The 22,940-nt window shown below is 38.7% G+C and overlaps 1 protein-coding gene across 2 annotated transcripts in view; it reads left to right on the top strand.

The window, feature by feature from the left end:
- The window catches only part of cdh26.1 (cadherin 26, tandem duplicate 1), a 56,912-nt gene that overhangs the window by 20,573 nt on the left and 13,399 nt on the right, over positions 1 to 22,940 (top strand). For both annotated transcript variants that reach the window (XM_073939649.1, XM_017353725.4), the window contains 11 exons: positions 4,963 to 5,016; positions 6,336 to 6,431; positions 11,875 to 12,027; positions 12,114 to 12,261; positions 13,579 to 13,754; positions 14,033 to 14,161; positions 14,539 to 14,724; positions 16,436 to 16,707; positions 17,545 to 17,687; positions 20,157 to 20,381; positions 22,275 to 22,496. In XM_073939649.1, coding sequence (XP_073795750.1) covers positions 4,963 to 5,016; positions 6,336 to 6,431; positions 11,875 to 12,027; positions 12,114 to 12,261; positions 13,579 to 13,754; positions 14,033 to 14,161; positions 14,539 to 14,724; positions 16,436 to 16,707; positions 17,545 to 17,687; positions 20,157 to 20,381; positions 22,275 to 22,496 — 1,804 coding nt within the window. The remainder of the gene's footprint in view (positions 1 to 4,962; positions 5,017 to 6,335; positions 6,432 to 11,874; positions 12,028 to 12,113; positions 12,262 to 13,578; positions 13,755 to 14,032; positions 14,162 to 14,538; positions 14,725 to 16,435; positions 16,708 to 17,544; positions 17,688 to 20,156; positions 20,382 to 22,274; positions 22,497 to 22,940) is intronic.

The raw sequence follows: 22,940 nt of genomic DNA, 5'->3' as shown, positions 1-22,940 counted from the left end.
TGATGAACTAAACTGACCATTGTGTACAAGAGTCTGTGTAAATGAGTGTATATGGGTGTTTCCCAGTGCTGGGTTGCGGCTCGAAGGTCATCCATTGTGTAAAACATGCTGGAATAGTTCATTTCACTGTTGCAACCCCTGGTAAATAAAGGGACTAAAGGAAAATGAATGAATATTAACTAATAGAGCAGTATGTTACAGTGTTACTCTTAGCTTAGCTTTTCTTAAGTTACCCTAACTGGTTTGTGTTGGGACATCTTGAATGAATTGTAAGGAGCCCTGCGGCTTCTACAGTGTTGTTAGATAGCTGTCTTCGAGTTCTGAAATGCTCTTCACAGTGTGATATGTGTGAAATATAATACTGCCGATCACTAAGGAAGAAGGTTTAGCAAGCAGCAGTTCAATCGACAGCACACACACACGTTAGGAGGAAACTAAACTACAGTCAAATGCAGCGTTAAAACAAAGAGCAGCCCGTGAGGAACAGTATCTGAATATCAAATGGCCTTTCTATGGAGACAGGTGACGTCCTCAGCTGATTTGTTTACCTGTATTGGTGCCCACTTGTGTTTTGAAGTGGCTTTATTTTGATAAATCAGCAATATGCTTTAGTAAAGAGCTGAACAGTGTGTAGTTTGTCTTTTAGCAGGTGGTATGAACCTGATAGCATGTTATGTGAGGGAAACAGCATGCTGTAGCATCATCTTACGAACACCATTCTCTTATATAACTTGCAGAAAATAAACATCTTAGAAAGTTGAATTGTTCCAAGCCTAAAATGTTTACAATGCTATAATTTTCTATAGTCATTTATACTATAGTGTTCTCTAAGTGTATTATTCTGTACTCTGTTAAAATAATTGGGTTAAAAATACCCCAATATATAAGCCAACTATAGGTTATTATCTGCTTGTTAAGTGGTGACGTGTTGGTGACGTTTGTAATACTGTTTCTGGGTCCAAGCCGCCACTCATTTGAGTTGAGAAATCATTGGTTTATGATCACTTTTTCTTCATATCACACATTACAGTTAATTTTATATAAAGTCATAGTGTACACAACAATATCTGGGCTTGCTGCATATCAAATACCAACATTTTAACTATTTATAAAAAAATGAATCACTTTCTGGCCATTGTATATCAGGCATGGACATATATACTGCGATCGTGATTTATTATGAAGTATTTCTTTATATATATATATATATATATATATATATATATATATATATATATATATATATGAAGTATTTATAATGAAGTATTAATACTTTATGAAGTATTAAATCGCTTTGTAAACTTTTATTATTACCATTTCATGAGTCTCCCCATTCAGTTGAATAGAGCGATTGGACCCGCAAGCCGCTTCGCGTGACGTCACACTTAACAAGCGGGTAGCACCTTCCCAACTATGGATTATTTTAACCCAGTGCATTGGGTTATATATTTTAACCCAAAGCATTTTGTTATTTTGATTAAATGTATTTTTTTCCATTCTGGTATTACTATTGCTACTATTACTAGTACTATTAATTCTATATTTATGACTGTGTAAAATAATAAAGCAGTATTCAAAAATATTGAAAAAGATTGTCTCCATTACATTTTAAATTCCAGACAGTTTTGGTCAACAAAACTAAGAATCACAAATAATGAAGAAGCAGAAGAAAAGTGTAGACAGATATGAACTGAGCAAGCAGAAATCCTGTGTTGCTGGAGCAGAATATGGAGCTCAGTGTGCTGTAGAGGCCGGCTTCACTCACTGTTCACAATCTACAATACAGTTTAACCACATCAAAACACTTCCAAAAGATGGTCTTGGATGGTGAAACGGATATAAAAACACGACACGGAGAGGTCATTTGATAAAAAAAAATACAATATCATTGTGTTATAGCTTAAATAAACTTTATAGTGCAAAAACAACATTACACACACATATATTAATACAGCTGTTCTGTATCAGTTAAATCAGTAACCCAACTGGATGATAAATAACCTAATAAAGGTTAAAAATAACCCAACAAAGCACCAAATATTAAACTCAACTGGTTGAGTTATTAATAAATAACCTAATAAAGGTTAAAAATAACCCAACAAAGAACCAAATATTTAACCCAGCTGATGAGTTATTAATAAATAACCCAATAAAGGATAAAAATAACCCAACAAAGCAACAAATATTTAACCCAGCTGACGAGTTATTAATAAATAACCCTATAAAGGTTAAAAATAACCCAACAAAGAACCAAATATTTAACCCAACTGGTTGACTTATTAAAAAATAACCTAATTAAGGTTCAAATAACCCAACAAAGCACCAAATATTAAACCCAGATGGTTGACTTATTAAAAATAACCTAATAAAGGTTAAAAATAACCAAACAAAGCTCCAAATATTAAACCCAGCTGGTTGAGTTATTAATAAATAACCTAATAAAGGTTAAAAATAACCCAACAAAGCAACAAATATTTAACCCAACTGGTTGAGTTATAAATAAATAACCTAATAAAGGTTAAAAATAACCCAACAAAGCAACAAATATTTAACCCAACTGGTTGAGTTATTAATAAATAACCCAATAAAGGTTAAAAATAACCCAACAAAGAACCAAATATTTAACCCAGCTGGTTGAGTTATAAATAAATAACCTAATAAAGGTAAAAAATAATCCAACAAAGCAACAAATATTTAACCCAACTGATGAGTTATTAATAAATAACCCAATAAAGGTTAAAAATAACCCAACAAAGCACCAAATATTAAATCCAACTGGTTGAGTTATTAATAAATAACCCAATAAAGGTTAAAAATAACCCAACAAAGCAACAAATATTTAACCCAACTGATGAGTTATTAATAAATAACCTAATAAAGGTTAAAAATAACCCAACAAAGCACCAAATATGTTTATCTCAACCATTGGGTTAAATAAGTGACTTAAAGGCTTTATTGGATTTAATTTTTTAAGGTAAGTGCTTGCAAACAATTTTTATGTGCTGAATTTATACAGATGTAGTAATGTAGTGATGTTCAACTTAATTTGATTGTGTAAAGTCAGCCCATATTGATTGTTTGCAACCACTTACCTTAAAAAATGAAGAGTAAATTAATTCATTTGTTTTCTTTTTGGCTTAGTCCCTTTATTAATCCGGGGCTGCCACAGCGGAATGAACTGCCAACTTATCCAGCATATGTTTAACAAAGCGGATGCCCTTCCAGCCGCAACCCAACACTGGGAAACACTCATACACTCTTGCATTCACACTCATACACTACAGCCAATTTAGTTGATCAATTCCTTTATAGCGCATGTGTTTGAATAAATGAATGAATGAATGAATTAACTGTAATGTTGAGAATAAGAGGTGTGAGGTCACATTAAATCTGTTTGGATCTTCATATGTGTGAGAGGTTTTATCTGTAGAAGTCTTTCAATGTTATATATTATATGTTATATATATATATATATATATATGTATGTATAATTATTAAATATATAGATATAAAACTATCAATATCATTTTAAAATAACTTTCTGTTCATCAAACCAGTAGTTCATTCTTTGTCTCATGATAGATCCGAACCATGAAGGTTACATTCTAGTTGAAACCAGGTTTGACCACAATTAGTAATTCCCCGTCAGCATTGGTAAGACTTTTGGCATGATGATGCTTTCTGTGTTGTTGGTTTCTTCAAACAAGCTCAACAACATCTCACAGTGTCATTAAAGGAAAATCTGAAGAATGTCAATCAACACTTTATCATTAGAGGCGAAGCTTACAGAGGCGTTTATTTACGCATCAATGCATTATCAAATAGTCGAATTATCAAACACTAACAGCATAATATAACTTAAAGATCATGTTTCACAAAGAAATTATGTTGTCTGACAGGAACTACATCAAAGTATATTCGTTTTTAATTAGTAATATGAACTGCTGAGAAGTTAATTTGTCCAATTTTCTCAACATTTAGATGTTTTTTAACCTCAGATCCCAAATTTTGTCATATTCTGCCAAATATTCGCAAATAATATCCATACAAATACCAACCATATCCAAAGCATACAACATAATTCATTCAATTATTCATTTTCTTGTCGGCTTAGTCCCTTTATTAATCCGGGGTCGCCACAGCGGAATGAACCGCCAACTTATCCAGCAAGTTTTTATGCAGCGGATGCCCTTCCAGCTGCAACCCATCTCTGGGAAACAAATATAATTCATGCATTTATTTTCAACTCTGGGATCAGCTTTCAGCGGCCCCAGCCAATAGCAGAACAGCAGCTACTGGGGAGGCGGGGATATATAGTATGGCCCCATCTGATTGGTCAAATATAGACAAACAGCCAATGCATAATTCATTCATTCTTTCATTTTCTTGTCGGCTTAGTCCCTTTATTAATCTGGGGTTGCCACAGTGGAAGGAACCACCAACTTATCCAGCATGTTTTTACGCAGCTGATGCCCGGATGACACACTTATTAACACACATACATATACACTAGGGACAATTTAGCTTACCTAATTCACCTGTACTGCATGTCTTTGGACTGTGGGGGAAACCGGAGCACCCGGAGGAAAACCACACGAACGCAGGGAGAACATGCAAACTCCAGACAGAAACGCCAACTGACCCAGCCGAGGCTTGAACCAGCGAACTTCTTGCTGTGAGGCGACAGCACTACCTAATGCGCCACTGCGCCGCTACCAATGCATGAAATAAATGTAATTTATTACAGATGTCTGTGATACATATATTGCAAATATCTCAATGTAAGATGTCTCCGTTTCCTCCCAAAATTCCCCAGGGTCACAATTGTGGACTTATGAATGAAAATGATCCATATTTGTAATTCCTCACGAGCTGTGATGAGTTTCTGTTCAATATTGATGCTAGTTTATTGATTGTGTGTTGATTCATTTTAATTCTTGTTTGTTTTTGTTTGTCCATTAGCTTGGGGAGTTGAGCGCTTCCTACACAAATGACACCAGCAGTCGACAAAAGCGGGTAGGTAATCAAAAAGAGCAAGTCAAAAAATAATATGTCATATTTCAAAAGAACAGTTATTTCCTACGTTTCAAAACTTTGATAATCCAAAAAACATTTCCTACTTTAAAGAACCCTTTAGAATAGAATATAATAGAATAGAACAGAATAGAATAGAATGGGATGGAATAGGATAGAACAGAATAGATTAAATTAGAATAGAATAAAATAGAAAAAACAGATCAGAAAAGAATAGATAAGATTAGAATAGAATTGAATAGAAAGAATAGATTAAAATAGAACAGAATTAAATATAATATATTATAATATTATATTATATTATAGAATAGAATAGAATAGAACAGAATAGAATAGAACAGATTAGAAAAGAATAGATAAGATTAAATTAGAATAGAATAGACTACAACACAATAGAATAAATTAGAATAGAATAGAAAAAACAGATTAGAAAAGAATAGATGAGATTAAAATAGAATAGAACAGAATAGAATAGATTAGAATTGAAAAGAAAAGATTAGAAAATAACAGAACAGATTACAATAGAATAGAATAGATTAGAATGGAATAGAACAGATTAGAATCGAACAGAACAGAAAAGAATATAACAGAACATAATAGAATAGAATAAAATAGAATAGAACAGAATAGAATAGAATAAAATAGAATATAACAGAACATAATAGAATAGAATAAAATAGAATAGAACAGAATAGAATAGAATAAAATAGAATATAACAGAACATAATAGAATAGAATAGAATAAAATAGAATAGAACAGAACATAATAGAATAGAATAAAATAGAATAGAACAGAACATAATAGAATAGACTATAATAGAATAGAATAGAATAGAATAGAATAGAATAGAATAGAATAGAATAGAATAGAATAGAATAGGGTGGTCTTGTTTTTTTGTGGAGCCATCAATACAACCTACAAACCTTTATTTTTAAATAATTATAAAGAGTTAAATGTCAACATGTTATATGTTTTTTATGTTTCTCTTGACTTTTTTTCTTTATTAAATTTTGTTCAATATTTTTCCCCAACATATTAATTTGGCTGTGCTCATTTTCGTGCTGTGCTCTTCAGTTTTGTTTTGTTTTCTTGTTAGATTAGATGATCAGTTGTGTCTTTGGTTCTGACTAATCTAATGTGTACGCACACATCTATTACTGGATCAGCATCCTGTAGAAAATATGAATGTAAAGAGACACATTTTTAGCACTGTAAATGTAGAGATGTGTTGCTGTTGAAGACGTTTCAGCTCAGGATTGCTAATGTTTATTAAACTGATGTTCTCCTCTGTTTCTGAAAGGATGCCGTCCTCATTCGCACAAAGAGACGATGGGTTTTATCCACCATTGATCTGGAGGAAAACATGCGTGGACCGTTTCCACTGGAAGTAACACAGGTAACCCTAAAAATACTGTTCAGCATGAGTTGGTGGAAGATGTAAGGGAAGGGTTGTTGGAGGACATTCGAAATCTCCTAATTAAAAAGCAGGGATGGCGGGAGTTGGTGAATGATGTTCCAAGTGAAGGCTTGTTAGTGAACTCCTAATGGAAAAGCGGGGGTGAGGAAGTTAGGGGGAGGCATCATAAGTGAAGGGTGGGGGGACGTTAGTGATCTCATAATTGAAGAGAGATGGTTGGGGAGGGGGGGTGGATGGGAGACATTGTAACGTGAACAACACTTGGAAAGTATTTGAAAACTGAATGTAAGAGTCTGACTAATTTGTAAATTAGTTTTAGATAAAAACAAGGGTATGTAAATAACGAATATAAATGTTTAATGATTGCTGCATAGAGATTGTCATTGAAACTCATTATGTTTGAAAGCTTTAACTAAACCACCATCAACAGAAGGGCCAGGTTTTGTTTATGGTGTGTGTTGCCATGTCCTTTCATATTATCACTCATCAAGTGTCTTTAGGCTTAATCAATCCATTTAGTAAAGCAGGCAGATGGAAATCACAATGGTTTGTATTGTGGGTTTTTCTATGATAACACATTAGGGTTTATCTTATGTTTTAATTGTTTTAAAGCCATTTTAAGGTCAATAATATTCACCCCTTCAGCAATATTAGTGTTGGATTGTCTCCAGAACAGACCACTGTTATACAATGACTTGCTTAATTACCCTAACTTTACCCTAATTACCCTAGTGAAGCCTTTACATGTCACTGTAAGCTGAACACTATGTGTCTTGAAGAATATCTAGTCTAATATTACGTACTGTCATCATGGCAAAGAGAAAATAAATCAGTGATTAGGGGTCTAATAACATAGGAGGGCAGTCTTCAACTGTATATGAAGATGGTCTACATGCATTACAATGAATGGGGGAAATGTCCAAAATTCAGTATGGCCGCCTTCTGGTCGAAATAGTCAATCATACGTCTCTTTAAATAACAAATAAAAGCCCTGTGCCATTGACTTTGGTCCACCATGTAGTTGCTTCAGGTCTGTTTCAGTTGAATAGCAGCACACCAACAATGCACATTAACACACCTGCTTTTCAGATACAGCACACCCATGAGCGCACAACTGGCCACAAATACATTTGCTATTTAAACAATGTGGTGCAAAACTTAAAAATGAAACCAATTGCATGACACATGGCGCCAAATTAATACAGTAATACAGTTTCCATCCATCCATTTTAAGCACATTTTGCAATATTGAATTAAAAAATGCTTAATGGAAATGTCAGGATATGCATTGATTTTGAAAATGAGCAAACTTTAATGTTGTATTACAATTAGTTTTTATTTCAGAACTCAAATTAGAGATTTACCAAAGTTATCTGACCACTCCAAACAATAATTATTTCTTAGCCACAAATTTTAAATTTTAGTCAAAACAAGCTAAATAGTATATGATATATACTTTTTATTTAACAAAACATTTCTTAAAAAAATACAAAACAAAGAAAAACAATTGACTTTTAAAAATAATTATTGTCATATATCAAAAATATGCGCAGTAATCTGTCCTCGCTAAAGGTCTCTCAGTTCACTACACATACAGTAAATGGAGAGTTAATCTCATATTAAAGCAATATTGTTGTTAAAAATGATAATTAAACCATATTAACAAAAAACGTAAACAAAAGAAAGCAGGTGAAAAACATACTGTGTGTGATAATGGAAGGATGAGCACACGGTTGAGGCCAATTAATAAAGTTCAAAGTGAAAGCAACCGGTGCTGCTTACAAAACGACACATCTGGAGCTCTTGAAAGCAGCAAGACTGTGGGTGCATAACTTTTTTAACTATATGAAAGAGAAACGATCACAGTTGTATTTCAGGCACGGTTGCTTCAAGCAAGGAAACAGGAGTGCACACGCACTTTAAACAGTCGCCCGCATCACATCAGCTGTTAGCACCAGAGATTATCCTCTCATTTGGCATTCATCTGCTTTCTATTGCTCGCATGAAAGCAATTATTGTTGTTAGTCGTGCTGTTTCTCGATTCTAAGATCACATTTGCACGCATAATGGGTCATCCTTATAGTCGAACCCTGCTTTAAAGAAAGCCACAATTTAAAAATTATTTTAAACCAGCCAAAGTGACTGTCTAACAGGCCACTGCTAAAATTTACCCGCGGGTGTTAATTTTAAGCCCTGCTAATGAGCACTGTGAACTTAATCCATTTGAGTAAACGAAGCAATTTGACAGTGAAACCCAATAAACGAAGAGAACTCAAACCAACTGAGGGCTGTAAAACCCAATGAGTTAAGGCAACTCAAACCGTTTGAGAAAAGCGATTGCAACAAACCATTTGAGCTAAACTAATCAATATGAGCACTGTGAACTTACTCCATTTAAGATGAAGTAATGAGGTGTTTAATTAACTCATTACCTTCAACATAGAGTTCAAAACTCTTTTCAAAAGAGTAGCAAACAACTTTTCAAATCTTTTACGATGTGCTGAAAAATCCATTAATGCAAAGTCCCTGAAACAAATATATTTATATACACTGTGAAACCCAACAGTCAACATTATCAAATGAAATCTGTTTCTTTTCACGCTACCAGCTGACCGCTTACCTCTGTGTGGATGACTTCTCCACTGTTACCAGTTTGCCCAGTAGCTCACAGAGAATGTTGGGAGATGCAGAAAGAAGTTGAGCACAATGGCTGGGTTTTAAAAAACACTATCGGTTGGGTTAATGAAAGGTGGTGGGCAGGTCAATCTGTGCTTTTGAGAACACTATCGGTTTGGTTTATGAAAGGTGGTGGGCGGGTCAATCAGTGCTTTTGAAAACACTATCGGTTGGGTTTAGGAAAGGCGGTGGGCGGATCAATCTGTGCTTTTGAAAACCCTGTTGGTTGGGTTTAGGAAAGGTGGTGGGCGGGTCAATCTGTGCTTTTGAAAACCCTGTTGGTTGGGTTTAAGGAAGGTGGTGGGCGGGTCAATCTGTGCTTTTGAGAACACTATTGGTTGGGTTTAGGAAAGGTGGTGGGCGGGTCAATCTGTGCTTTTGAGAACACTATTGGTTGGGTTTAGGAAAGGTGGTGGGCGGGACAATCAGTGCTTTTGAAAACCCTGTTGGTTGGGTTTAAGGAAGATGGTGGGCGGGTCAATCTGTGCTTTTGAGAACACTATTGGTTGGGTTTAGAAAAGGCGGTGGGCGGGTCAATCTGTGCTTTTGAAAACCCTGTTGGTTGGGTTTAAGGAAGGTGGTGGGCGGGTCAATCTGTGCTATGGAGAACACTATTGGTTGGGTTTAGGAAAGGTGGTGGGCGGGACAATCAGTGCTTTTGAAAACACTATCGGTTAGGTTTAGGAAAGGTGGTGGGCGGGTCAATCAGTGCTTTTGAAAACACTATCGGTTGGGTTTGGGAAAGGCGGTGGGCGGGTCAATCTGTGCTTTTGAAAACCCTGTTGGTTGGGTTTAGGGAAGGTGGTGGGCGGGTCGATTGGTGCTTTTGAGAACACTATTGGTTGGGTTTAGGGTAGGTGGTGGGCGGGTCGATCTGTGCTTTTGAAAACCCTGTTGGTTGGGTTTAGGAAAGGCGGTGGGCGGGTCAATTGGTGGGTGGGGGTATTGATGGGTCGATCAGTCAGTCAGTGGACTGAGAAATCTGAAGAGATTTGAAAAAGCTCACAAAGCGGCCTCCGGTGGATTTGCAAATTCACGATCTCCAGAAATGTATACTGGGTTCATATCTATAATGAGCCTGGGTTGTCATTTCCTGTGGTTTTCGAACTGACAGCTCTGATGCTTGTTTAAATAGACCAGCAACTGGTTCTTCAGCTTGTTCTGTACACACTGTGTGGGATATTTTGTAAAAGTGCTTGTCACTGCCTAGATGTTTCAGGAGTCAGGGGTTATTGAAAGAGTTTGTCACTCGTGTAAATCACTGAACTCTGTGTACAGAGAAAGGATAAGGCAATAAAAGGTGAACTGACAACAATACATGAACTATTAAACCCAGTTGTGTTTTGATTAATCAGTCTTGAGGTCTTATTTGATTAGCCATCCTGCTGTTTTACGATTCAGTATACCTAGTTTGGGTCAAAAACATCCCGCCTTCACTAAACCTCTAAAATAAAGCAGATCAATTTTGTTTCAATCCTCAAATCTATTCTACATGAAGACACAAGCTCATCTTCATCATCACAAACTCTGTGAATGCTTTCCCTCATCAGTGTGCAGTATTTCAGCAGTGTTCACAGTATAGGGTGTGTTTTAAATGATGAAAAGCACCTGCAGAGGCATAAAAGGTGTTTAGCAAGACGCTATTCACTACAGTTTAAACAGCAGATCCTTATTGTGTGTGTGTATTGGAGTGTGCATGTGTGTGTTTGTAGATTGGGGTGTAAATGGTTTTATAAAATGGGTTATTTTTTTACCATGTCAACAGGGCGTGATTGTAATAATGGAAATTCTGTCACCATATGATCATCCTACACTTGTTCCAAACCTGTTTGAGTTTCTTCTGTTGAACACAAAGGCAGATATACTTAGGACGGTTAGAAAAAAACACCTATTGACGTTAATTGATTGATGTAGTCATAGTATTTAGTACTATATCATGTATATAAAATAGTTTATATATATGTATATACATTTTTTAGCTTTTATTCTGGAAGTCGGTGGCTTCAGATTATCTTGATTACTGTTTAAAAGTAGAAAGAAACTCATAAAGCAACCCAGGCTCATTATGGATACGTACCCCTGTATACATTTCTGGAGAGCGTAAAAAACATGCCAGAGGCCACTGTGTGCACTTTTTGAGATCTCAGATTTCTCTCACGAGTGCCATTTGCGACTGCTGTTCACACATAAATCCACCAGAGGCCGCTGTAGACTGACTGACTAAACCACCCTCTTCCTATAAACTCAACCAATAGTTATTTCAGAAGCAATCCAGAAAAAGAAAAGCCCTCGCGGCTGCCAGATTTTTAGCAAATTTCTCACACTGTTATTTACTTTTCTATTTAATGTTTTGCTTTAGTTTTTTGTTTTACCTGCTTTCTGGAACCTTTCTTTACCAGACTCGAATACCGTTGTTGCGGTCAACTCCGCTTCACGTCCTAAGTCCACCAATGTACGCTGCAAGCCACTGGTCAAACTGTTAGCAGGTGGCGTGAAAAGAACAGAAGCTGTCGAAGGCGTCACACCGCCCCGTACCATTCATTTTAATGACAATACCTCTGGCTACATAATTCGCGCTCTCCAGGAACATATTCAGGGGTATGTATCCACAATGAGCCTGTGCCGCATAAAAGTTTACAACCATTTAAGGGAGAGTAAATAGTAAGAAATGCAATTTTTGACTGACTGATTTATCCAAACTGCACAAATGCATTAATTAATATTAAAATGTTAATTTGTTATCCAGATGTTCAATGACAAAAAGCAGGAAAACGTCAAGTTCCGCATCTCAGGAGAAGGCGTGACCACACCGCCCATTGGTTTGTTTAGCATCAATGAAAACACTGGGTCAGTTTTCGTACACCGGGCTATTGACAGGGAAATCAACCCTATATTTCATGTGAGATCTCCCATATAAGTAAATACCACAGCTTATTAAAACAATACAGCAGTTCACGCTGATGTGGCATGTCTATGCTTTCGTAGGTGGACTTCGATGTGCTGGACAAGGACACTGGAGCCCCGCTGGACAGAACACTGTCATTTAATGTGGAAATTAAGGACCTGAATGACAACGCACCTTTGTTCACTCCGACCACCATCCCCGCATCAGTTCCAGAGAACGCACTTGAAGGTTCAGTATACACATTACCATATACATGATGATATAAAGTGCAGCTTGCTCTGCTTTCATCTTCATAAAGCTTTATTCAATAATAGAAACAGTTCTCAGTTTATTCGATATTGAAAAGTTGATTCCTAATCCAAGTGCTGCAGTCAACTCTAATGCTGCGTTCACACCAGACACGGCACATGCAGATAAATTGCGCTGTTCACACTTAAATAGAGTTGACTTCACAATAGACTCAGATTCGTTTCATGGGCAGGGCTTCTGTCTGCCAGGTGACTTTGTTGCCGAATGTCTGACATGGATTTTATTGAGAGAGCAGTTCATGTGCTTTAGGAAAGCTGAAAAACAGCGTAGATTTGTTTGGTGCCGTGTCTGAGTCCACTAGATCCTTTCAGAAGTGCACCCTGCTCTGAGTTCACCAACTCCTTCAAAAACCATACCTGGATGATGGAGGCTTTCATCTGTGCTTCTGACTGAGCTGAGCTCAGTTTGATAAGCTGTTGTCCAGTGTCAGCAAGAGGATTTCCGCCGGGACACCAACAACAAGTGCCACGTCATAATCACGCCCCTACAAGAGCAAGCTCTTGATTGGTTAACACAGATCGAATGTCTGCTGAAGATCAAGTTTTCCAACTCGAGTGATTCACGCGAAGTGATAAAATCGCACTGCTTCATTCATGTGAATCGCATCATTCCCAGCCCCAGCTGTCTCCCAGAACTGGGAAACATACACACTCACATTCACATTCACACTCATACACTAGAGCCAATTTAGTTTATTAATTCCCCTATAGTGCATGTGTCTGGACTGTGGGGGAAACCGAAGCACCCGGAGGAAACCCACACCAACCCAGAGTTATTGAGCATTATTTATATTATTTATCATATTTCCTATTAATTATATTTTATTAACATCTACCCCTACCCCAACTCTGAACCCAACCATCACAGTAATGTAAAAACAGATCTTTTCTATTAGTATACCTGATTAACCATATGGATGGATGATAACAGCCTTCTTAGCCTACCAGTAGGCTCAGAAGGCCCCTACTGGCCCATATTTATCAGCTGATAACGCCCATTCATTCATTCAATCATTCATTCATTTTCTTTTCGGCTTAGTCCCTTTATTAATCCGGGGTCACCACAGTGGAATGAACCACCAACTTATCCAGGACATTTTTACACAGCGGATGCCCTTCCAGCAGCAACCCATCTGTGGGAAAACACACATTCAATCGAGTAATAAAATTCGAAGCGGGTGGTTATAATGCCTGCGTAGTATCTCATCCTAGTTTCTCATCCTGCTTGTTTCTATAGGCCCAATCCAAGCAACATTACAGGCTCACGACAACGATCAGAAGGACACTTACAATTCTGAATTCACTATGCGTGTGGTTTCACAAGATCCAGCCGTCCCAGTGTTCAGCCTGAGGGACATGCCACAGACCAACAAATACAAGCAGCTCGCCTTCTCGGGATGCTTTGATTTCGACGTGAGTAGCTGACGCCACAGTGGAAAAATCTGTTTTAATTGTATCTACCCCTATTTTTTTAAGGTAAGTGGTTGCAAACAATTAATATAGGCTGAATTTATACAAATGAAGTTGAGCATTACTACATTTAAATTGTTTGTTTAAATTCAGCCCATAGAAAATAGTTTGCGGCCACTTGCCTTAAATTGTAAACACAATGATTAACTTTTTTCAGTGCGGGTGCTGGTTTTGCAGCATTCATCTGTATTTTTAATCTCTTCTATCTCTTGTGTTATTAGAAAGCAAAGACGTATAAGGTTCTAATTGAAGCAAAGGATAAAGGCACGCCTCCGATGTCTTCGACAGCAACTGTTATTGTGAACATCACAGACTCCAACACCCACCAGCCAGAGTTCAGCTCCACTACAGTGAGTCTGCACACTGACAATCTCACATTAAAGATGATCTATTATACCCCTATTTGCTGATGTAAAATGCATCTCTGATGAATGTGTAGTGGAGTTTCAGCTGAAAATACCATGCTAATAATGTCCTCCAGCTCTCTGTACTTGACCCTTTCAGACTTTGATCCTAATTGTGTTGTTTTGGTGACTGTCACTTTAAATGCAAATGAGATTGTGCTCTTTTCAGAAGAGGGCGGAGCTACTATTGCCTATGAGTCAGCATAGTGACGGATGTCCTAACACTATAATGAGAATTAGTTGGCTTGCAGTTTCAATGTAGCGCACACGCTTGTGTGTGATGAGATATGCTTTAAACAAATGATTGTGCATGTGTTCAACAGTACAACGCTGAAGTGATGGAAATGGAGTCAAACAAGGAGATCCTGAGAATTAATATCACAGACAAAGACACGCCGAACACTCCTGCATCACGAGCTGTTTTCTCTATCCTGAAGGGGAATGAAGAGGGATACTACAGGATCGTCACAGACCCTAAAACCAACCAGGGAGTGCTGTCAGTAATCAAGGTAAATCACCCTGTTTTTTTACCCTCCTGTTGTAAATCTGTATACACTATTATGTAAGAAATGTCCTGCCTTCACTGAACCTCTAAAATAAATCAGATCGATTTCACTTCAAGCCTCAAATCTGTTCACAGTGTTAGACTTTTTACTGTATTTTTGCGGTATCTTACTGGCAGCACTGCCCCTTACAGTAACATACCTGTAAATGTGCTTTAGAGTGGCTTTTACAAATTCATTTCACAGTAAAACAGCTTTACTCCAACTTCTTTTAATGGTAAAATGCTCGTTACCACATTTAATTTTACAGTATGACAATTTTACTGTACTTTTACTGTAATTTATTTACATTTAACCATAGCATCATTTAAGTCAGTGGTCCCCAAACTGCGGACCAGTCAACGGTTGTCAAATGACCAGCCAAATCCAGCTAAAACCAGCTTGAACAGCCTGGTTTAAGCTGGAGCTGGTTTTGGCTGGACTCCCTGTTTGGCTAGGCTGGTCAAGCTGGTTTTAGCTGGTCATCTCTCAGCCTAAACAGCTAAGACCAGGCTGAAAATGGCTGGAAACCAGCCTGGAAGTGGCCAAAACCCCTCTAAAACCAGCCTGGTCAACCAGCCAACCAGCCTAGGCTGGTTTAAGCTGGATTTTTACAGCAGGGTATAGATGTAGATTATGTTATTATGTGGATTATATTTTTCTAATGTAGAAAAAGTCACCAAACTTCAAGTTAAAAAAAATCAAACATTGTTTAGGTGTTTTTGTCTGCTGGTAAAATGGTGACGGGCGTTTTTTGACCCGTAAGTCAGCATATTTCATATAACAAATGTGCGTCAGTTCGTTAATTCGATTCTACTTTTTATTAAATGGCCTTAATTAATAAGCAGCTACGATTAATTTAATTTAAATTGATAATTTCGTACAATGCACTAACTGTGAGCATACCAAGGTTATTAAAGTTTTGTATTTATAAATTATAAATAAATAAATAGCTTTATGTCGATGCTATATTATAATTTGCTGTACATTTCTGTTTAGTTTCAGCTCATTTGATTAATGCTTTTGTTTTAGTTTCAGTTTTTATTTTGTAAACCTATTTCTGTTTAGGTTTTATATTTAGTTAAAGTCAGAATTTTTATCCCTCCTGTGAGTTTTTGTCAAATATTTCTCAAATGATGTTGACAGATTCAGCAATTGTTCACATTATTTCCTCTAATATTTGTTCTTCTGGAGAAAATCTTATTTATTTTATTTGGGCTAGAATAAAAGCAGTTTTTAATAAGTCATGTTAAGGTCAATATTATTCACCCCTTCAGCAATATTAGTGTTGGATTGTCTCCAGAACAAACCACTGTTATACAATGACTTGCCTAATTACCCTAACTTTACCCTAATTACCCTAGTGAAGCCTTTACATGTCACTTTAAGCTGAATACCAGTGTCTTGAAGAATATCTAGTCTAATATTAGGCTGTCATCATGGCAAAGAGAGAAATGAGTTATTGAACTATTATCTTACCATTAAGCAGAAATTGGGGAAACATAAATAGAGCAGGTCTAATAATTCTGACTTTAACTGTATAATTAATGTATTAATTCTGATATAACAGTGTTATCACAACCAGCTTAATAGTTTACATCTGCTGCAATTGAAACATTTATCATTGCACTATATTGAGACGATCAGACTGCAGATGCTGTTATCTTGTATTTCACAGGGGAAGAATTTCGAGAAGACCGAGATCACACAGCTGGAGATTGCGGTGGAGAACGAGGAGAAAATATTCCAGTGTGTCGATGGAAAACGCACTTCTGCTCCGCCACCAAAGCCACAAACTACCAAAGTGGCAGTGAAAGTCATCGACTTGAACGATCCGCCAGTGTTTAAGAAGGTTATTGAGAAAGTTTACCGCAACGAGAACGGGAAACCAGGAGATGTGCTGTTCACCCCGGATATCAAAGATGAAGATTCAGACGTCAACAACATCAGGTGTGGATGAGCGTTAGCTTAAATATCACTTTCATGTGTGTACAATCAACTTAATGCCTGTTTAAACACACACACACACTAATACACAAATACACTTCATTGAACATGTACACAAAGACATCATCTATAACTGCAGGTTAACTATGCTTATAATAACTTTAACTGTTAAAAGCTATTAATTACTAGTTAATTAGTTGAAGTTATTAGTAACTGATGAAGTTATGGTAACTTACAGCCTTCATTCATTCATCTTCTTTTCAGCTAAGTCACTTTATTAATCTGGGGTCACCACAGCGGAATGAACCGCCAACTTACAGTCTTTAATTTTCAATTAATGTCATCTTTTGTAAAGCTGCCTTGAAACAAATATTGGGAAAAGCACTAAAGTTAATCGTAAGTTAATCAGATGTAGAAAAAAATGTTAGTCCATGATTTACAGTGTGTGTGTGTACGTGTTTTTGTGACATATCAGGACAGAAATCTGTATAATGACATGGGTATGACGCAGGTATTACAAAAACTAGGGGAAATATTAGGACATTGGTGATGTCCTTATTTCTCAAAATGCTTATAAATCCTACAGAATGAGTTTAATCAGAGAGTAAAGCTGCACGCAGTCTCCTGTGATGGTTGGGTTTGGGGTAGGGTGGGGTGAGGGCAATATAATATACGGTTTGAACAATTTAAAATGAATGGAAACCTATGTAATGTCCCCACTTTTCACAAAAACAAATTCTGTGTGTGTGTGTGTGTGTGGGTGTGTGTGTGTGTGTGTGTGTGTGTGTGTGTGTGTGTGTGTGTGTGTGTGTGTGTGTGTGTGTGTGTGTGTGTGTGCAGGTATGAGTTAGTGAAAGATCCTGCCAAGTGGGTGAGCGTTGACCCAAAGACAGGAAAGATCACCACAGTTCAGACGATGGACCGCGAGTCTCCGTTTGTGAGGAACGGCACCTACACTGTTGTAGTGCAAGCTATAGATGATGGTGAGCAGCAAACACTCTCTACTCACTGTATACAGATCATCTACACTGTAAAAACACACACAATTCCGTTAAACTCCAGCCTAGAGCGCCATCTGCTGTTAAACACTAGCCTAGAGCGCCGTCTGCTGTTAAACACTAGCCTAGAGCACCGTCTGCTGTTAAACACTAGCCTAGAGCGCCGTCTACTGTTAAACACTAGCCTAGAGCGCCATCTGCTGTTAAACACTAGCCTAGAGCGCCATCTGCTGTTAAACACTAGCCTAGAGCGCCATCTGCTGTTAAACACTAGCCTAGAGCGCCGTCTGCTGTTAAACACTAGCCTAGAGCGCCGTCTGCTGTTAAACACTAGCCTAGAGCGCCGTCTGCTGTTAAACACTAGCCTAGAGCGCCGTCTGCTGTTAAACACCAGCCTAGAGCAGCGTCTGCTGTTAAACACTAGCCTAGAGCGCCGTCTGCTGTTAAACACTAGCCTAGAGCGCCGTCTGCTGTTAAACACTAGCTTAGAGCGCCGTCTGCTGTTAAACACTAGCCTAGAGCGCCGTCTGCTGTTAAACACTAGCCTAGAGCGCCATCTGCTGTTAAACACTAGCCTAGAGCGCCATCTGCTAATAAACACTAGCCTAGAGCGCCGTCTGCTGTTAAACACTAGCTTAGAGCGCCGTCTGCTGTTAAACACTAGCCTAGAGCGCCGTCTGCTGTTAAACACTAGCCTAGAGCGCCATCTGCTGTTAAACACTAGCCTAGAGCGCCATCTGCTAATAAACACTAGCCTAGAGCGCCGTCTGCTGTTAAACACTAGCCTAGAGCACTGTCTGCTGTTAAACACTAGCCTAGAGCGCCGTCTTCTGTTAAACACTAGTTTAGAGAGCCATTTGCTATTAAACACTAGCCTAGAGCGCCGTCTAATGTTAAGCACTAGCCTAGAGCGCCATCTAATTTTAAACACTAGCCTAGAGCGCCATCTGCTGTTAAACACTAGCCTAGAGCACTGTCTTCTGTTAAACACTAGCCTAGAGAGCCATTTGCTATTAAACACTAGCCTAGAGCGCCGTCTAATGTTAAGCACTAGCCTAGAGCGCCGTTTATTGTCAAACACAAGCCTTGAGCACTGTTTGCTGTTAAACACTAGCCTAGAGCGATGTCTGGTGTTAAACACTAGCCTAGAGCGCCGTCTAATGTTAAGCACTAGCCTAGAGCGCCATCTGCTGTTAAACACTAGCCTAGAACGCCATCTGCTGTTAAACACTAGCCTAGAGTGCCGTCTGCTGTTAAACACTAGCCTAGAGCGCCGTCTGCTGTTAAACACTAGCCTAGAGCACCGTCTGCTGTTAAACACTAGCCTAGAGCGCCGTCTGCTGTTAAACACTAGCCTAGAGCGCCGTCTGCTGTTAAACACTAGCCTAGAGCACCGTCTGCTGTTAAACACTAGCCTAGAGCGCCATCTGCTGTTAAACACTAGCCTAGAGCGCCATCTGCTATTAAACACTAGCCTAGAGCGCCATCTAATGTTAAACACTAGCCTAGAGTGCCATCTGCTGTTAAACACTAGCCTAGAGCACTGTCTGCTGTTAAACACTAGCCTAGAGCGCCGTCTTCTGTTAAACACTAGTTTAGAGAGCCATTTGCTATTAAACACTAGCCTAGAGCGCCGTCTAATGTTAAGCACTAGCCTAGAGCGCCATCTAATTTTAAACACTAGCCTAGAGCGCCATCTGCTGTTAAACACTAGCCTAGAGCACTGTCTTCTGTTAAACACTAGCCTAGAGAGCCATTTGCTATTAAACACTAGCCTAGAGCGCCGTCTAATGTTAAGCACTAGCCTAGAGCGCCGTTTATTGTCAAACACTAGCCTTGAGCACTGTTTGCTGTTAAACACTAGCCTAGAGCGATTTCTGGTGTTAAACACTAGCCTAGAGCGCCGTCTAATGTTAAGCACTAGCCTAGAGCGCCATCTGCTGTTAAACACTAGCCTAGAACGCCATCTGCTGTTAAACACTAGCCTAGAGTGCCGTCTGCTGTTAAACACTAGCCTAGAGTGCCGTCTAATTTTAAGCTCTAGCCTAGAGCGCCTTTTATTGTCAAACACTAGCCTAGAGCGCCATCTGCTGTTAAACACTAGCCTAGAGCGCGGTCTAATGTTAAGCACTAGCCTAAAGTGCCGTTTATTGTCAAACACTACCCTAGAGCACCTTCTGCTGTTAAGCTCTAGCCTAGAGCGCCGTTTACTGTCAAACACTAGCCTAGAGCGCCATCTGCTATTAAACATTAACGTAGAGCACTGTCTGCTGTTAAACTAACCTAGAGCGCCATCTGCTTGTATGATTGTAGAGTACTTTACAACAGCTTAGAATGCAGCTCAACCAATCAGAATCTCAGACCAGAGAAATGTTTTATAAATGTCCTCTAATTGTAATATTGTGTTGTTACTCTTTAGCTTCTAACAGAGCGGTCATCAACTCTTGTTTACAGGCCAACCTCCTGCTACAGGGACATGTACCGTGGTGGTGTATTTGGGTGACTTGAATGATAACGCCCCCTATCTGCCCTCCAATAAAACGGTCATGTGTGCGAACAATATGAACCGTGTCCGAGTGTTTCCCGCAGATGATGATGCTCCGCCGTTCTCCGGTCCTTTCACCTTCTCTCTGGGAGATGAAGAAATGAAGAAACTGTGGAAGCTGGATCCCACCACAGGTCAGGACAGCGTCAGAATGTTAATCTAATTATTTAACTCAAGTCTGTTTTACATTGTAAAAACATTAGACAAATGTCAGCAGTGTAAACACTCAGCTCTGCTCATTGGTTTCAGCTCAACAGTTGCACAAGTTTCAGTAATGAACTATCTTCAGTACAGCTGTGTGAGTATGGGATGGTTTAAGGGTTGGTTAGTAACAGGGTTTAGTTGTTTGGGTCAGTTATTGGGTTGGTAAGTCAAGGTACGGGTTCAGTAGTGTCAGCATGAAATCAAAATGTCCTCTACTTATTTTTATATCTATATAGTAGTGCTTGTTAAGACAATGTATCTGTGCACTTTTGTAAAAACTAATTTGCCTTGATAAACTTTAATCAGTTACCAGAACCTTTAGAGCGGGGCTATCAGTCCTTTACAGTGGGGCTATCAGTCTTTTGGGTGGAGCAATCAGTAATTTAGGGCGGGGCTATCAGTCTTTGAGGGTGGAGCTATCAGTAATTCAGGGATCTGCTGTCATTCATTTTAAGGTGTGGCTATTAGTCTTTTAGGGTGGAGCTATCAGTAGCTTAGGGTGGTGCTGTCAGTCTTTTAGGGTGGGGCTATCAGTCTTTGAGGGTGGAGCTATCAGTAATTTAGGGCTCTGCTGTCATTCATTTTAAGGTGTGGCTATAAGTCTTTTAGGGTGGAGCTATCAGTAGCTTAGGGTGGTGCTGTCAGTCTTTTAGGGTGGGGCTATCAGTCTTTGAGGGTGGAGTTATCAGTAATTTAGGGCTCTGCTGTCTTTCATTTTAAGGTGTGGCTATTAGTCTTTTAGGGTAGGGCTATCAGTCTCTTAGGGCGGAGCTATCAGTCTTTTAGGGTGGGGCTATCAGTCTTTGAGGGTGGAGCTATCAGTAATTTAGGGCGGTGCTGTTATTCATTTTAAGGTGTGGCTATAAGTCTTTTAGGGTGGAGCTATCAGTAGCTTAGGGTGGTGCTGTCAGTCTTTTAGGGTGGGGCTATCAGTCTTTGAGGGTGGAGCTATCAGTAATTTAGGGCTCTGCTGTCATTCATTTTAAGGTGTGGCTATAAGTCTTTTAGGGTGGAGCTATCAGTAGCTTAGGGTGGTGCTGTCAGTCTTTTAGGGTGGGGCTATCAGTCTTTGAGGGTGGAGTTATCAGTAATTTAGGGCTCTGCTGTCTTTCATTTTAAGGTGTGGCTATTAGTCTTTTAGGGTAGGGCTATCAGTCTCTTAGGGCGGAGCTATCAGTCTTTTAGGGTGGGGCTATCAGTCTTTGAGGGTGGAGCTATCAGTAATTTAGGGCGGTGCTGTTATTCATTTTAAGGTGTGGCTATAAGTCTTTTAGGGTGGGGCTATCAGTCTCTTAGGGCGGAGCTATCAGTATTTTAGGGTGGGGCTATCAGTCTTTGAGGGTGGAACTATCAGTAATTTAGGGCTCTGCTGTCATTCCGTTTAAGGTGTGGCTATTAGTCTTTTAGGGTGGAGCTATCCGTAGCTTAGGGTGGGGCTGTCAGGCCTTTAAGGCAGGGCTATCAGTACTTTAGGGTGTGGCAATCAGTCTTTTAGGGCGGTGCTAACAGTACTTTAGGGTGTGGCTATCAGTCTTAAGGCGGGGCTATCAGTATTTAAGGGCAGGTCTATAAGTCATTTAGGGCAGAGCTATTAATAAAAAATTAGGGTGGGGCTATTAGTCTTTTAGGGCTGGAGCTATCAGTTATTTAGGGCAGGTCTTTGAGTCCTTTTGGGCGGAGATATTATTCATTTAGGGTGGTGCTGTCAGTCATTTAGGGTGTGGCTATCAGTCTTTTAGGGCGGAGCTATCAGTCTTTTAGGGCAGTCTTTATAAAATCCCTGTTTCACATGTTTATTGACGTCTTCTGTGATTTCCCCATAGGGTTAAACAGCTCTCTGATAAGTCTGACCAGTCTGCCGTATGGAAACTACACAGTTCCTCTGAAGATCCAGGATCAGCAAGCGCTGCAGTCAGACGTGGTCATGTTTGTGTCTGTGTGTGAATGTTCATCACCACACACGTGTCGCGGTCTTCTTCCTCTGTCTTCCAGACTCGGTCCTGCAGCCATCGGACTCATGATTGCAGGACTCCTGCTGCTGGCCCGTGAGTTTCAGACTAACATGAATCTGCAAATCAGCAGTAATGCATTAATATAAAAAAATCAGCAATAATATTTGAGGCTTTTTTTATTTGAATCGACTTTCTTTTGTGTAATTCATTTGCTTTTAAAAAATAAGTTGCTGGATGAGAGAATACAGGAGCAGAAAGAAATCGAGATGGCTGAGCCTTACATTTCTACAATGGAAATATTTGCATTATTCTGAACACATGGAAGAAAAGGAGAAAGGGATTATAGTCTCAATGCACACTGATTTTACTAATGAGACAAAAAAGTACAAAAGAAGCAAATGCACTGCTTTAAACTGTCATTAATCTGTATATATAGCATAAATAGACATTAGGAAGTTCTCAGAGGATAACATTATCCTAAATTATAATTATTTGATGTGTTTTTTTAAAGGTAAATTATAGTTATGCAGTGTGTTG

Source organism: Danio rerio, chromosome 23 (assembly GCF_049306965.1).
Source record: "Danio rerio strain Tuebingen ecotype United States chromosome 23, GRCz12tu, whole genome shotgun sequence".
In the NCBI taxonomy this organism is placed as follows: domain Eukaryota; kingdom Metazoa; phylum Chordata; class Actinopteri; order Cypriniformes; family Danionidae; genus Danio; species Danio rerio.
The sequence above is the reverse complement of the archived record's forward strand: the minus strand, read 5'-3'. Positions and strand labels throughout refer to the sequence as shown.